Source organism: Perognathus longimembris, chromosome 25 (genome assembly GCF_023159225.1).
Source record: "Perognathus longimembris pacificus isolate PPM17 chromosome 25, ASM2315922v1, whole genome shotgun sequence".
Taxonomy (NCBI): Eukaryota; Metazoa; Chordata; class Mammalia; order Rodentia; family Heteromyidae; genus Perognathus; species Perognathus longimembris.
This window is the reverse complement of record NC_063185.1, coordinates 3,841,731-3,853,459: the sequence shown is the minus strand read 5'-3', so window position 1 is coordinate 3,853,459 and position 11,729 is coordinate 3,841,731. Positions and strand designations below refer to the sequence as shown.

At 50.9% G+C, this 11,729-nt stretch overlaps 1 protein-coding gene across 1 annotated transcript; it reads left to right on the top strand.

Moving 5' to 3' along the window:
• Positions 1-5,584: 5,584 nt before the first annotated feature.
• Positions 5,585-11,469, top strand: Thoc3 (THO complex 3). The gene is made up of 6 exons (XM_048334321.1): positions 5,585-5,878; positions 6,575-6,731; positions 7,660-7,864; positions 9,359-9,520; positions 9,819-9,919; positions 10,892-11,469. The coding sequence occupies exons 1-6, from the start codon at positions 5,612-5,614 to the stop codon at positions 11,053-11,055; spliced, it is 1,056 nt and encodes a 351-aa protein (XP_048190278.1). The 5' UTR covers positions 5,585-5,611; the 3' UTR covers positions 11,056-11,469.
• The last annotated feature ends 260 nt before the right edge of the window (positions 11,470-11,729 follow it).

The window sequence follows — 11,729 nt, the reverse complement described above, 5'->3', positions numbered from 1 at the left end:
GGCAGGCACTCTTGCCATTAGGCTATATCCCCAGCCCCCCCCCTTCCCTTTTGATGCTAGCGCCATGTTTTGTAATATTATGTATTCATTTAGAGCCCCAAGACTGGGTCCCACATAATGACATGACAGAGTCCCCAGGATTTACTGTGTGTAGAAAGTTGTGTGTAGTGCAGCCATCTGCGCGGGCTGTGTATGCGCATCTGTGTCCTTGATTAGTACAAGGCTTTCTCTGGAGAGTTGCCTGGGAGCAGTGGCAACTTGGTCTCCAGGGAACACTGATAAAGGGCACCTCAAGAAGGGAAGGGAGGTGACTTGAACAGAATATGTTTCTGTGTGACTTTCTCTCTGGAAACACAAGCAACTTTGTATTCCTTTGTGTTCATGGCAATAGCCCAAGCCAGTTAGAGCCAAAGCAAGGTGTGTGGGAGCTCTTAAAAGAAACATTTATCTCAGGAGGCTGCGATCGGAGGATCACAGTTCAAAGCCAGTCTGGGTAGGAAAAGTCTATGAGATTCTTTTCTCCAATTTATCACCCAAAAGCCTGAAGTGTGGCTGTGGTTCAAGTGATGGAGTGTTAGTCTTGAGCATAAAAGCTTAGGGACAGTGCCCAGGCCCTGGGTTTAAGCCCCAGCACTGGCATGAAAAAAGAAGAAGAAACATCTGTCTATCTATCTATCTATCTATCTATCTATCTATCTATCTATCTGTCTGTCTGTCTGTCTGTCTGTCTGTCTGTCTGTCTGTCTGTCTCTATCTCTCTATCTATCTACAGCACTGGGGATTGAACTCAGGGCATCGCTTTTTTTTTTTGCTGTTGTAGTAAGGCTTGAAATCTGGGCCTGGGTGCTGTCCCTGAGCTTCTTCACTCCAGGCTAATGTTCTACCATTTTGAGCCACAAGGCCACTTCCGGTTTTGAACCTCGATCCTCATATCTCAGCCTCCTGAGTAGCTAGGGTTATAGGTATGAGCCCCCAGGGGCCAGCTGCTTTGTGTGTGTGTGTGTGTGTGTGTGTGTGTGTGTGTGTGTGTGTGTGTGCCAGCACAGGGAGCTCATTCCCAGGTCCTAGGTGCTGTTCTTCAGCTTTTTCACTGAAGACTAGTATTCTACCACTTGAGCCACAGCTCCACTTCCAGTATCTTCTTACTTTGGGTAGTCTCTCTCTCTCTCTCTCTCTCTCTCTCTCTCTCTCTCTCTCTCCCCCCCCCCCCGCCGTCCTCTCCCTTTCATACCAGTCCTGGCGTTGAACTCATGGCCTGGGCGCTGTCCCTGAGCAATTTTTTCTCAAGGCTAGTGCTCTACCATGTGAGCCACAGAAACAAGTCATGCACATGACATGATCTTATATCTAAAGGAGCCACTTTGGGATTTTTGGTGGTGAATTGGAGATGAGTCTTATAGACTTTTCTATACAGAGTTCAGCCTCCTGAGTAGGTAGGATTACAGGTGTGAACCACTGGTGTATGACTCAGTTTCCTACTTTAAGGTTTTATAGACACTGAAGAAGTAAAGAAGAAAATCATAGCGAAAACCCTTTGAACAATTTATATGCACATAACAAATGACAGAAATGTAAAATAAATCGTGTGTGTGTGTGTGTGTGTGTGTGTGTGTGTGTGTGTGGTACTGGAGTTTGAACTCAGGGCCTAAGCACTGTCCTTTAGTTTTCTTGTTCAATTCCACTTGAGCCACAGCTCCACTTCTGGCTTTTGGCTGGTTAAATGGAGACAAGAGTCTCATGGACTTTCCTGCCCATGCTGACTTCAAACTGTGATCCTCAGATCTCAGCCTTCTGAGTAGCTAGGATGATAGGCGAGAGTTACCAGCACCCGGCTAAAATAGGTCTTTTATTGTAGGGGTAAGAGAGGATGAAAGAGGACGAGGAGTGTGGTTGAAGTACTTTAAATACACATATGAAAACAGAGCCATGCAACCTGTTACCATTGCTTTAGGAAAGGAGAGGAGGGAAAGCAATGGAGCTGAGAGGGCTGATTAAGAATGCCTTGTGAGCCAATGTAGATGTGTCCAAATGAAATCCCCTGTACAACTAACTAATAGACGCAATGATAAAAGAATCCCATGAGATAATACTGTAGGATCAACATTAGTAGGTTATTGAATTTACTTTTTAAATGTTAATACCAACAGGGAGGCCTGTTGAAGAATCGCAGGAGATAAATGAAGGCTGAGCAAGGCCCCAGGCTGAGGTGAGGAGAGAGGGGGGGTGGGGGGTGGATCGCAATTCTCTGCCAGTGAGAAGCTGCCTGCAGGTCCCCGTGTGGCCACGGGAGGGCAGTGGAGTCACGGCGGCACCGCTCTGCTTGGAGGTGGCCGGGTTTTGTGGGGGGCAAGCCTTTATTCCCTGCTCTCCAGCCTCCGTGTATTTGCACTGGGCCGCCCCCTCCCTCCTCGCTCCGGGTAGTTGGCTGACATTTTGAAATGTCAATGTCAAAACCACTTCACATCACACAGCGGTTTCTGAATTTCTGTTCTTGCTCTTGGCCTATAATTTCCTTGTGGCAAAGCCCTGGGTGTTTCTAGCACTGGCGATCATTGTCGGGGGCATGGGTGGTTACAGAACATGCATTCTGCTTGGTACAGTTCTGAGGATGAGCCATAGCTGCTGCTGCCTCTCTCTCTCTCTCTCTCATTCTGTGTTTTCACGTATTTATTTAGTGCTTCTACTGGCGCTTGAACTCAGGGTCTTAGGCTCTTGCATTTTTTTTCTTTCTCTCTAGGCTGATGTTCTGGATCACTTGAGCCACAGTTCCCCTTTCCTAGCTTCTTCCTGGATCTCTGGAGATTTAAAGAAAAACAAAAAACAAACCTCTGGGACATTTCAGCCCAGGCTGTCTTTGAACTGTGATCTTCAGATCTCAGCTCCTGAGTAGCTAGGATGATGGCCTTTTGTTTATTTCTCCCCTTGGGGCTTGTTTCATCTTGTATATCTTCCCATTGCCCCACAGTGGATCTGTTGTGCCAGAGTCCGTTGGGTGGCTGGTGGTAGCATGTAGTGGCTATGATTTCTCCAAAGCAAAATTCAAGTTCTGTCATCAGGCAGATTCCACCGACAGCTTCCAAACAGGGAACAGAAACATCAATCAAGTTAAGAACCTTGTCTTGTGGTTGAGTGGCTCATGCCTGTCATCTCAGCTACTCAGGAGGCCGAGAGCTGAGGATCCCAGTTCAAAGACAGCCTGGGGAGAAAAGTCCCTGAGACTCTTATCTCCAATGAACCAGCAAAAAAAGCTGTTAGTGATGTGGCTCAGCCTTGAGGGCCAAAGCTAAGGGACAGCATCCAGGCCCTGAGTTCAAGCCCCTCTGCTTACACAAAACAGAACCAAAGAACTGAGTCTGGGCACTCCAGTCCCCACGCCTGGAACCCCAGCTCCAACATTTAGCACTGGTGTGGCCATGGCTGGAATCCCTCTCCTGTCAGCCTGAGACTCAGTGACCCCCCCTTCTGCACAGTGGGGGTACCCACTCCCCGGCCATCTTGCGTGGGTGTGGAAGTTCGCTGCAGAGGGCCAGGCAGGCCGTGGCAGGTGCTGTGGCATTTGGTGCATCTGTCCCCAGAAGAAGGTGAGCAACCCGCCTTGCTGGCTGGTCCTGGTGCGTGCTCACTACAGGACGTGAAGGGGAACGACGATGCCACGTCCAGTCTGGACCTGGACAATGGTCAGCACAGCCTGGCCACCACGAAGGAAAGCTGCGTCCCCAGTCAGTGCACCGACCCACGTTCACGCGTGCCGGGGTCCGGGTGCGAGTCTCGGGAGAGACCACGTGCTTTAGAACAAAGGCCGATCCTTCTGGATCAGTAGGCCTCACGTCCAGCTGTGGGCCCTGACTGCTTTGTGGACTGGCCTTCCCCCTTGCTCTTCCCTGGTCCTGCGGGAGTTTGTGGGGGGTTTGTGGGTCCCTGGCAGCTCCCTGGGGGCTCTGTTATCAGCCTGCCATTCATTTCCGCTGGCAGGTGGAGCAGACTGTCAGGCCTGTGCTAATTCTTCTTTCCCAGTTGTGTATTAGGACAAGTTGTAAATAAGCACATTTGCTCAGAGGAGGTCCCTCTTCCCATATCATCAGGGAAGAACAACAAAAAGTGTGTGTGTATATGTGTGTACACGTATATATGTGAATGTATACATAAACATATATACATAAAAATTGTGTGTGTGTGTGTGTGTATATATGATGGAAAAGATCTCATTAGTCATCTAATCCAGTCTATCCATTTTACAATTACTTCAGTTTAAAATGTGGGTTAAGTTGGACATCAGTGGCTCTAGCCTGTGATCCTAGCTATTCAGAGGGCTAAGATCTTAGAAGCTAGCCCAGGAAGGAAAGTCCAGGAGACTCTTATCTCCAATGAACCTCCAAAAAGCTGGAAATGGAGCTGCGTTTCCGGTACCCTGCCAAAAGATTAAAAAAAAATTTTTTTTTTTGGTTGGTTGTGGGGCTTGAACTCAGAGCTTGGGTGCTGTGCCTGAGCTCTCCCTGTCAAGGCTAGGTACTTTACCACTTCCAGTTTTCTGATGTTTCATTGGAGTTTAGAGTCACAGATGTTCCTGCCCAGGCTGGCTTTGAACCATAATACTGAGATTTCAGTCTTCTCTGTAGCTAGGATTATAGGCCTAAGCCATCCGTGCCTGTCTGAAAGATTTTTAAGTTTATACTACTTTCTCCAGAGTCTCCAGACATGTCTGACTTAAGGGAGATGTGGAAAATGGTGAAAGGCCATGAAGTGGACGTTTATTTTTCACTCTTATTTTTTTTTTGCATTTATAAGCATGCACATGAAATAGCTTTAAAAAGTTTGCCTTCATAAAAATAAAAAACCCCAAGAAACCTCAGACCCTTCCTTCCCTTCTCCCCTCCCCCAACTGTTAGCCCTATTCTAGGACATGGTTATCCATCAAGTCCAAGGCCTTCTGCTGTAAAAGAGGAATGGGAGCCACAGGGTGGTAACAACTCTAAAGAAAGATGTTTTACTGATGGTAAATGGAGGCTAGAGTTGGTTTCCATCCTTGATTGAACAGGTTACAGATTTAGGAACAGGTAAGAGAGAGACATTAGGCCCCACCCCCTCCCCAATCCGAATTAGGCCGGGCATATGTCTGTCATTGTAGCTCTCAGGAGTATGAGATCTGGAGATCTAGGTTCAAAGCCAGCCTGTGAGACTTAAAAAAAAAAAATCAAATAAACCAGCAAAAACCCAGAAGTGGAGCAGTGGCTCAAGTGGTAGAGCGCCAGCTTTAAGCAAAAACAAAAAGGGCTGAGGCCCAGCTCACAGGCCCTGAGTTCAAGGCCCAGGACTGGCGCGCACACACTCAGACACACACAGAGGCCTGAGCCATTCACTAGAAGCTGGTCTGAAGCACGCCCTTTACTATTTGAATGGGCCAAGGCGGGCGCGGGCGCTGCATGCCGGGATCTGTAGTCCCTCCAGGGACGGACCCCAGCGCGCGTGCGTACGTGGAGGGCGCCACGCGGGTCGCGGGGTCGCGCATGCGCAGCGGCGGCGGTGGCGGCAGTAGCGACAGCAGCGGCACCGAGCACGGCGCCAGGACGGACTGACCCTGGCGGGCGGCCGCGCTGTACACCGGGAGGTGGGCATGGCTGCGCCGGCGGCGGCCGTGGGGCCCTCGGCGCTGGGCCCGAGCGGCCCCGGCTCGCTGGCCGCCTGGAGCGCTGTGAGCGGCGGCCCGTCGCGCTACGTGCTGGGCATGCAGGAGCTGTTCCGCGGCCACAGCAAGACGCGCGAGTTCCCCGCACACAGCGCCAAGGTGCACTCGGTGGCCTGGAGCTGCGACGGCCGCCGCCTGGCCTCGGGCTCCTTCGACAAGACGGCCAGCGTCTTCCTGCTGGAGAAGGACCGGCTGGTGAGCTGGGGCCCGGGCCGGGCCGGGCCTGGCGGGAGGTGGGGGGGGGGGAGGGGGAGGGGCGGGCGGGAAGGAGCGGTGACAGGAGGGAGGGGGAGTTCAGTAGGCTTCTTTGCCAGGACCAGGTATGGACATGTGGTTCAGGGACTTCATCTTGGCGGGCTAGGATTTAAGGTCTGTAGGTGGCCAGACTGAAGGTCACTTTATGGGGGTTCTGTTGCTTTATATGGTTGTAAACTGCCCCAACGGAGTGCCACCACCAGGTAAAGGGGGGGACGAGGCCTGTTATTTGCTGCCTGTACCAACTGGGCCTAGTGGATGAACTTACTGGGAAGGTGTCTGCCAGGTCTTGGGAAAGGAGGGTAAGTTATGGGAAAGGAGCATTGGACTAACAAGGTGTGAGAGGGAGAGGTAAGGGGAGGGGCAGGAGGAGAGTTGGGATGTTGATGTGAGAGTGATGGGGGAAAGTCAGGAAAGAGGGAGGCCCTGGAGTGCAGGAGGGTAAAAGGTGGTGGATGAGTTCACAATCTTGTGTTGGGGCTCAGGGAGGAGGCCTGGACAGAGCTGGTGGGGAGTTTGGGAGAAAGTACCTGGAAGGGCTACAGTTTGTTGGGAATTAGCCAGATCTTCATTGGTGTGATTCCTGTGGAGTCAGGAACCACTGTGTGGACTGATGCCCATGTTCTGTTCTTTAAGGTCAAAGAGAACAACTACAGGGGCCATGGCGACAGCGTGGACCAGCTCTGCTGGCATCCCAGCAATCCTGACCTGTTCGTCACTGCCTCTGGGGATAAAACCATTCGCATTTGGGATGTGAGAACTACAAAGTGCATCGCCACCGTGAACACCAAAGGTGACTGCTCAGACAGGGCCGTCGGTGAACAGCTTTGCGCCTGGTGCTCTGCCAGGCACACCCTGAGCACAGTAAGATGGGCCCCATCTTCAGAGACCTTGATTTTAATAAGGGGAGAGAGATGGGGATCAGAATAAGTGAAGATGAGAGTCAGGCTCATGCCTGTCATTCCAGCTACTCAGGAGGCTGAAATCTGAGGATTGCAGTTTGAAGCCATCCTGGGCAAGAATTTCAGGAGACTCTTACCTCCAGTTACCTACTAAAAAGCTAGAAAATGGTGCTGTGGTTCAAGTGGTAGAGCACCAGCTTTGAGTTTTGTAAAAGCTCAGGGACAGCCAGGGCCTGAGTGCAAGCCCCAGTACTGGCACTAAAGGGAAAAAAAAGGCTTCTACAAAGGCACTGGATTTGCGAAGTTCTGATTGGTTAAAATGGTGGAAGCTTGGTTGGCTTGGTGATCAGAAAGAAAATGACAAAGTTTTGCATTACGTTTATAGGCTGTTCTTGTCAGATACTATCCTGAAAATCTTGAGATCACTGATAGTCATTAATTCGAAGAGGTCATTGATTCGAAGATGTACCAATATTTTATGTGCCATTGGGAAAGAAAATTGCCTGATAACTATGATTCACTAAAAACTTGGAAATCTATCCAGGTATTTATTTAGTTTTGGTGCTTGTACTGGGGCTTGAATTCAGGGCCTGGGTACTGTCCCTGAGCCTCTCTGTGCTCAAGGCTAGCACTCTACCACTTGAGCCACAGTGCCACTTCCGGCTTTTTCTGTGTATGTGGTGATGAGGAATTGAACCCAGGGCTTTGTGCATGCTAGATTGGCACTCTACCGGTAAGCCACATTCCCAGCCCACAAAGGCAACTTGGGGAGGGTGGGGTGGCTCCCTGTGACCTTGCTGCCTGTGTCTGGGCTCCCAGGGGAAAACATTAACATCTGCTGGAGTCCTGATGGGCAGACCATCGCCGTGGGCAACAAGGACGACGTGGTCACCTTCATTGATGCCAAGACGCACCGCTCCAAAGCAGAGGAGCAGTTCAAGTTCGAGGTGAATGAGATCTCCTGGAACAACGACAACAATATGTTCTTCCTGACCAACGGCAACGGCTGTATCAACATCCTCAGGTGAGGGAGGGGCCCCCGAGATAGCCCAGGGTCTGTCATCTCCCCACCCTGGGTCCTGGGTCATCATAAATGGTCATAAAAAAACCTCCTCACTTCCACCAGGTACCTTTGAGCTCGAGATCCCACTGACTTTATATTTGACTGAGTTCTTCTGGAAATTCCAAGTGGTCGATTGCATCTTGCTCCTTGAATGCAGGGCCTCCACATGCTTGCTCATTAGCCTTTTTTGCTCAGTGCTGGTGCTCTGCCACTTGAGCCATAGCTCTACTTCTGGCCTGGTTCATTAGAGATTAAGAAAATTTACCTACCCTGGCTGGCTTCAAACCGTGATCGTCAGATCTCAGCCTTCTAAGTAGCTAGGATGACAGGCTTGAGCCACTGGTGCCCGGCTTTGCCTCTTGGTCTTGGATGAAGGTCGGAGCCTCAGGGAACTTGAGCCACTAGAGCTGTGTAACCTTGAACAGTGGCAGATTCACAGCCCCAGCTTTATTTCAACAGAGGAGCTGGGCGTGGTGGTGCATGCCAATTATCCCAGTAAATGTGAAAGGGGAGGTAAGAAGATTTGGGTTTGAGGCCAGGTCCAAGCTAAAAGTTTGAGATCATATCTACAAAGTTACTGAAGCTGAAACAGGCTGGGGATGTGAATCAGATGGTAGAGTACCTGCCTAGCAAGAGTGAGGCTCTGAGCTCAAACTCAAGTACTGCAAAAAGGAATGAATATTGTTAGAATGTGTGGCAGTTACCTTTCATATGCCTGTAGCTATCCTTAGCTTGAAAACTTGTACTTTCTCTAGTTAGAACTTGAGGCTTGTGGCAGCACCAGCCCTGGACCTCCCTAGAACTCTGCGCCTGTGAACCGCTTATTCCGTCTCACATCCGGGCATTCGTGCTGATGGGCACTGACCTCCATCCCTGGCTCCTGTATTCTTGCTCGTGTCCCTTACATGCACCATTCATTTTCTCTTGGCCTGCAGAGCTGTCAGTTGATGTGGCTGCCATTTTCTTAGGTCCAGTAGTTTTCTAGTTTGTGTCTTGGTGTGTTGTGTCTGTGCTTTCAGTATGCAGTTCGGAGTCTGTTCATCCCAGAATATGAAATGAGTCACAGTGGTGGGGTGTGCCCTTTTTTTTTTTAATTTTAAAATTGTTACTCTAAAGGTGATATACAAAGGGTTACAGTTACATAGTAAGTCAGGTAAAGAGTACATTTGTCTTCTTGTTTTTCCAAGCCCCAGTCTCGGATCTCAGCTTCCCCAGTAGCTAGGATGGCAGGTGTGAGCCACCAGCGCCCGAAGAAGAGTACATTTCTTTTTGGACAGTCACCTCTTCCCTTGCACTCTACCAGTTTTTCCTACCCTCTCCATGCTCAAGTTGTGTAATTCATTTTCCACATAGTGTCCAGTGAGGAAGGACCACAGCTGCATGTCCATTGTAACACCATCTTGGCGTTTCCCACCTTGTCTCAACTCCCATTAACTGGTCTGCATTGTTTCTCAGCTACCCAGAGCTGAAGCCGGTGCAGTCCATCAATGCCCACCCCTCCAACTGCATCTGCATCAAGTTTGACCCCACGGGCCGGTACTTCGCCACAGGTAGCGCTGATGCCCTGGTCAGCCTCTGGGACGTGGACGAGTTGGTGTGCGTGCGCTGCTTCTCCAGGTGAGGCGCTGGTGTTGCCTTTTTTTTTTTTTTTGCCAGTCTTGGGGCTTAAACTCAGGGACTGAGCACTCTCCCTCCTGGCTTCTTTTTGCTCAAGGCTAGCACTCTGCCAACTTGAGCCACAGCGCCACTTCTGGCCATTTTCTATATATGTGGTGCTGAGGAATCGAACCTAGGGTTTCATGTATACGAGACAAGCAGTCTTGGCACTAGGCCGTATTCCCAGCCCCCTCCCCCCACGTTGCCTTTTCCTGCCCTCCTGCCTGGCGTGGCTCTGAAGCCCCACCTTGGGTTTCAGGCTGGATTGGCCGGTGAGGACTCTGAGCTTCAGCCATGATGGGAAGATGCTGGCGTCGGCATCCGAGGACCATTTCATCGACATAGCTGAGGTGGAGACAGGTATGTCCTGGCCTCAGGCCTTCTGGCTCTGCGCCTCCCTACAGGGACAGGTGTGTTGATGCTGTGACCCAGGGCCGGGTAAGGGGAGAGCTAGGGGCAGGAAAGTGGCCAGTCTCGAAGAGTCACTTAGGATTCATTTCTTTCTCCCATTACCAAGAGATGTTTACATGGAGACAAGGAGAAAGAAGGCGTCAGCCTTCCTCAGCCATCTAAATACTTTAAATCCTTTAGTTGGGCATGGTGGCTCAACTCTGTCATCCTAGTTAGTCAGGAAGTGCACCTTGGGAAGATTGAGGTTCAAAGCCAGTCTGGGCAAAAGTTCTAGAGACCCCATATCAACCTCTAAAAGCTGGACATGGTCCCCTGTGCCTGTAAGTGTAAATAGAGTCTCAGTTCAGGTTGGCCCAGGCAAAAAAGCAAGAACATTATTAGAAAAATAATAGCAAAGAGGGCTGAGGGCTTGGCTCAAGTGGCAGAGTACTTTCTAACAAGGACATGGCCCGAATTGAATCTCCAGACCCCCAAAATTAATTAATAAATCAAGCAAAATCTTTCTGTCAGAAAAGCGTGTTTCCAGCCTTTCTGCCTTTCCGTTGGGCACCGGTGGCTCATGCCTGTCATCCTAGCCGCTCAGCTTTTGTTGTTCATAAACTGTCAGGAGGCTGAGCTCTGAGGATCGAAGCCAGCCTGCACAGAAGGAAAGCCTGTGAGACTCTGACCTCAAATTAGTAAAAAGCCAGACGTGGAGGTGTGGCTCAAATGGTCAAGGGCTAGTCTTGGGGGAAACAAACACACACCAGAGACACTGTACAAAACCTTTGGGTCGGGCCTGGCCCCAAAGCCCGTGGGAGAGGGGCGGCAGGGGCGGCGGCAGGGGCTCACGCTGGTGCAATCAGGACCGAGAGCCGCCCCGGTGCCCGGATGCATGCTCCTAACCGCACCTCGCCTCCTCCCCACGGTTATTTCCTCCAGGGGACAAGCTGTGGGAGGTACAGTGCGAGTCCCCGACCTTCACCGTGGCCTGGCACCCCAAAAGGCCCCTGCTGGCCTTCGCCTGCGACGACAAGGATGGCAAGTACGACAGCAGCCGGGAAGCCGGCACGGTGAAGCTGTTCGGGCTTCCCAACGACTCCTGAGGCCCGGCCGGCCCCGCCAGGCACCCGAGTGTGCAGCTTGGTCGGTGTCGGGCTGTCGGGGAGCCCGGGCTGCCTTGCGGTGGGTGCTGGAAGCCAGTACCCCCGGGACCCCCAGGACCCCAGGTGCGCTGGGCAGGCGCCATACCCTGACCACTGACCGAGCTGCATCCCCACAGCTTCCCGTCTTCCTTCCCCGCCCCGGGGGGCGCTGCCCCACTCCCGGTGGTCCCGGCACTGTGGGTGTCGTGCCTCCTCCGGGTTTTACATGTGGTAGACTTCATTGAGGCTTGTGCTGTATCAGCTTGTGGGGCGCCGGGATGGAGGGTTGTTATTATTTTTTTTTAATCTCAAGTAATTTAAAAAAGATTTATAATTTTGAACATTTAATAAAACTAGCTTTTTTACTATGAGACTTTTAAAATTATGGTGTTACTGTTACTTTTTGCCCTTATTCTAGGGAGGCATTGCAGTTTAAATTTTTGTTAAAGTGTATGTGTGTCTGTCTGAATTTATTTATCTTGTACCAGTACTGGAGCTTGAGCTCAGGGCCTGGGCACTGTCCCTGGGCTTTTTTTTTTTTGCTCAAGGCTAGGCACTCTTACCACTTGAGCCACCGATCCACCTCTGGCGTTTTGGTGGTTAGTTGGAGACAAGAGTGTCACAGACTTTCCTGC

Excerpts from the sequence above, each read along its gene's own strand:
- Thoc3 (XM_048334321.1), top strand. The coding sequence starts at position 5,612 with ATGGCTGCGCCGGCGGCGGCCGTGGGGCCCTCGGCGCTGGGCCCGAGC. Across the intron at positions 9,521-9,818 it reads TGCGTGCGCTGCTTCTCCAG|GCTGGATTGGCCGGTGAGGA; the intron begins GTGAGGCGCTGG and ends CTTGGGTTTCAG. Across the intron at positions 9,920-10,891 it reads CATAGCTGAGGTGGAGACAG|GGGACAAGCTGTGGGAGGTA; the intron begins GTATGTCCTGGC and ends TATTTCCTCCAG.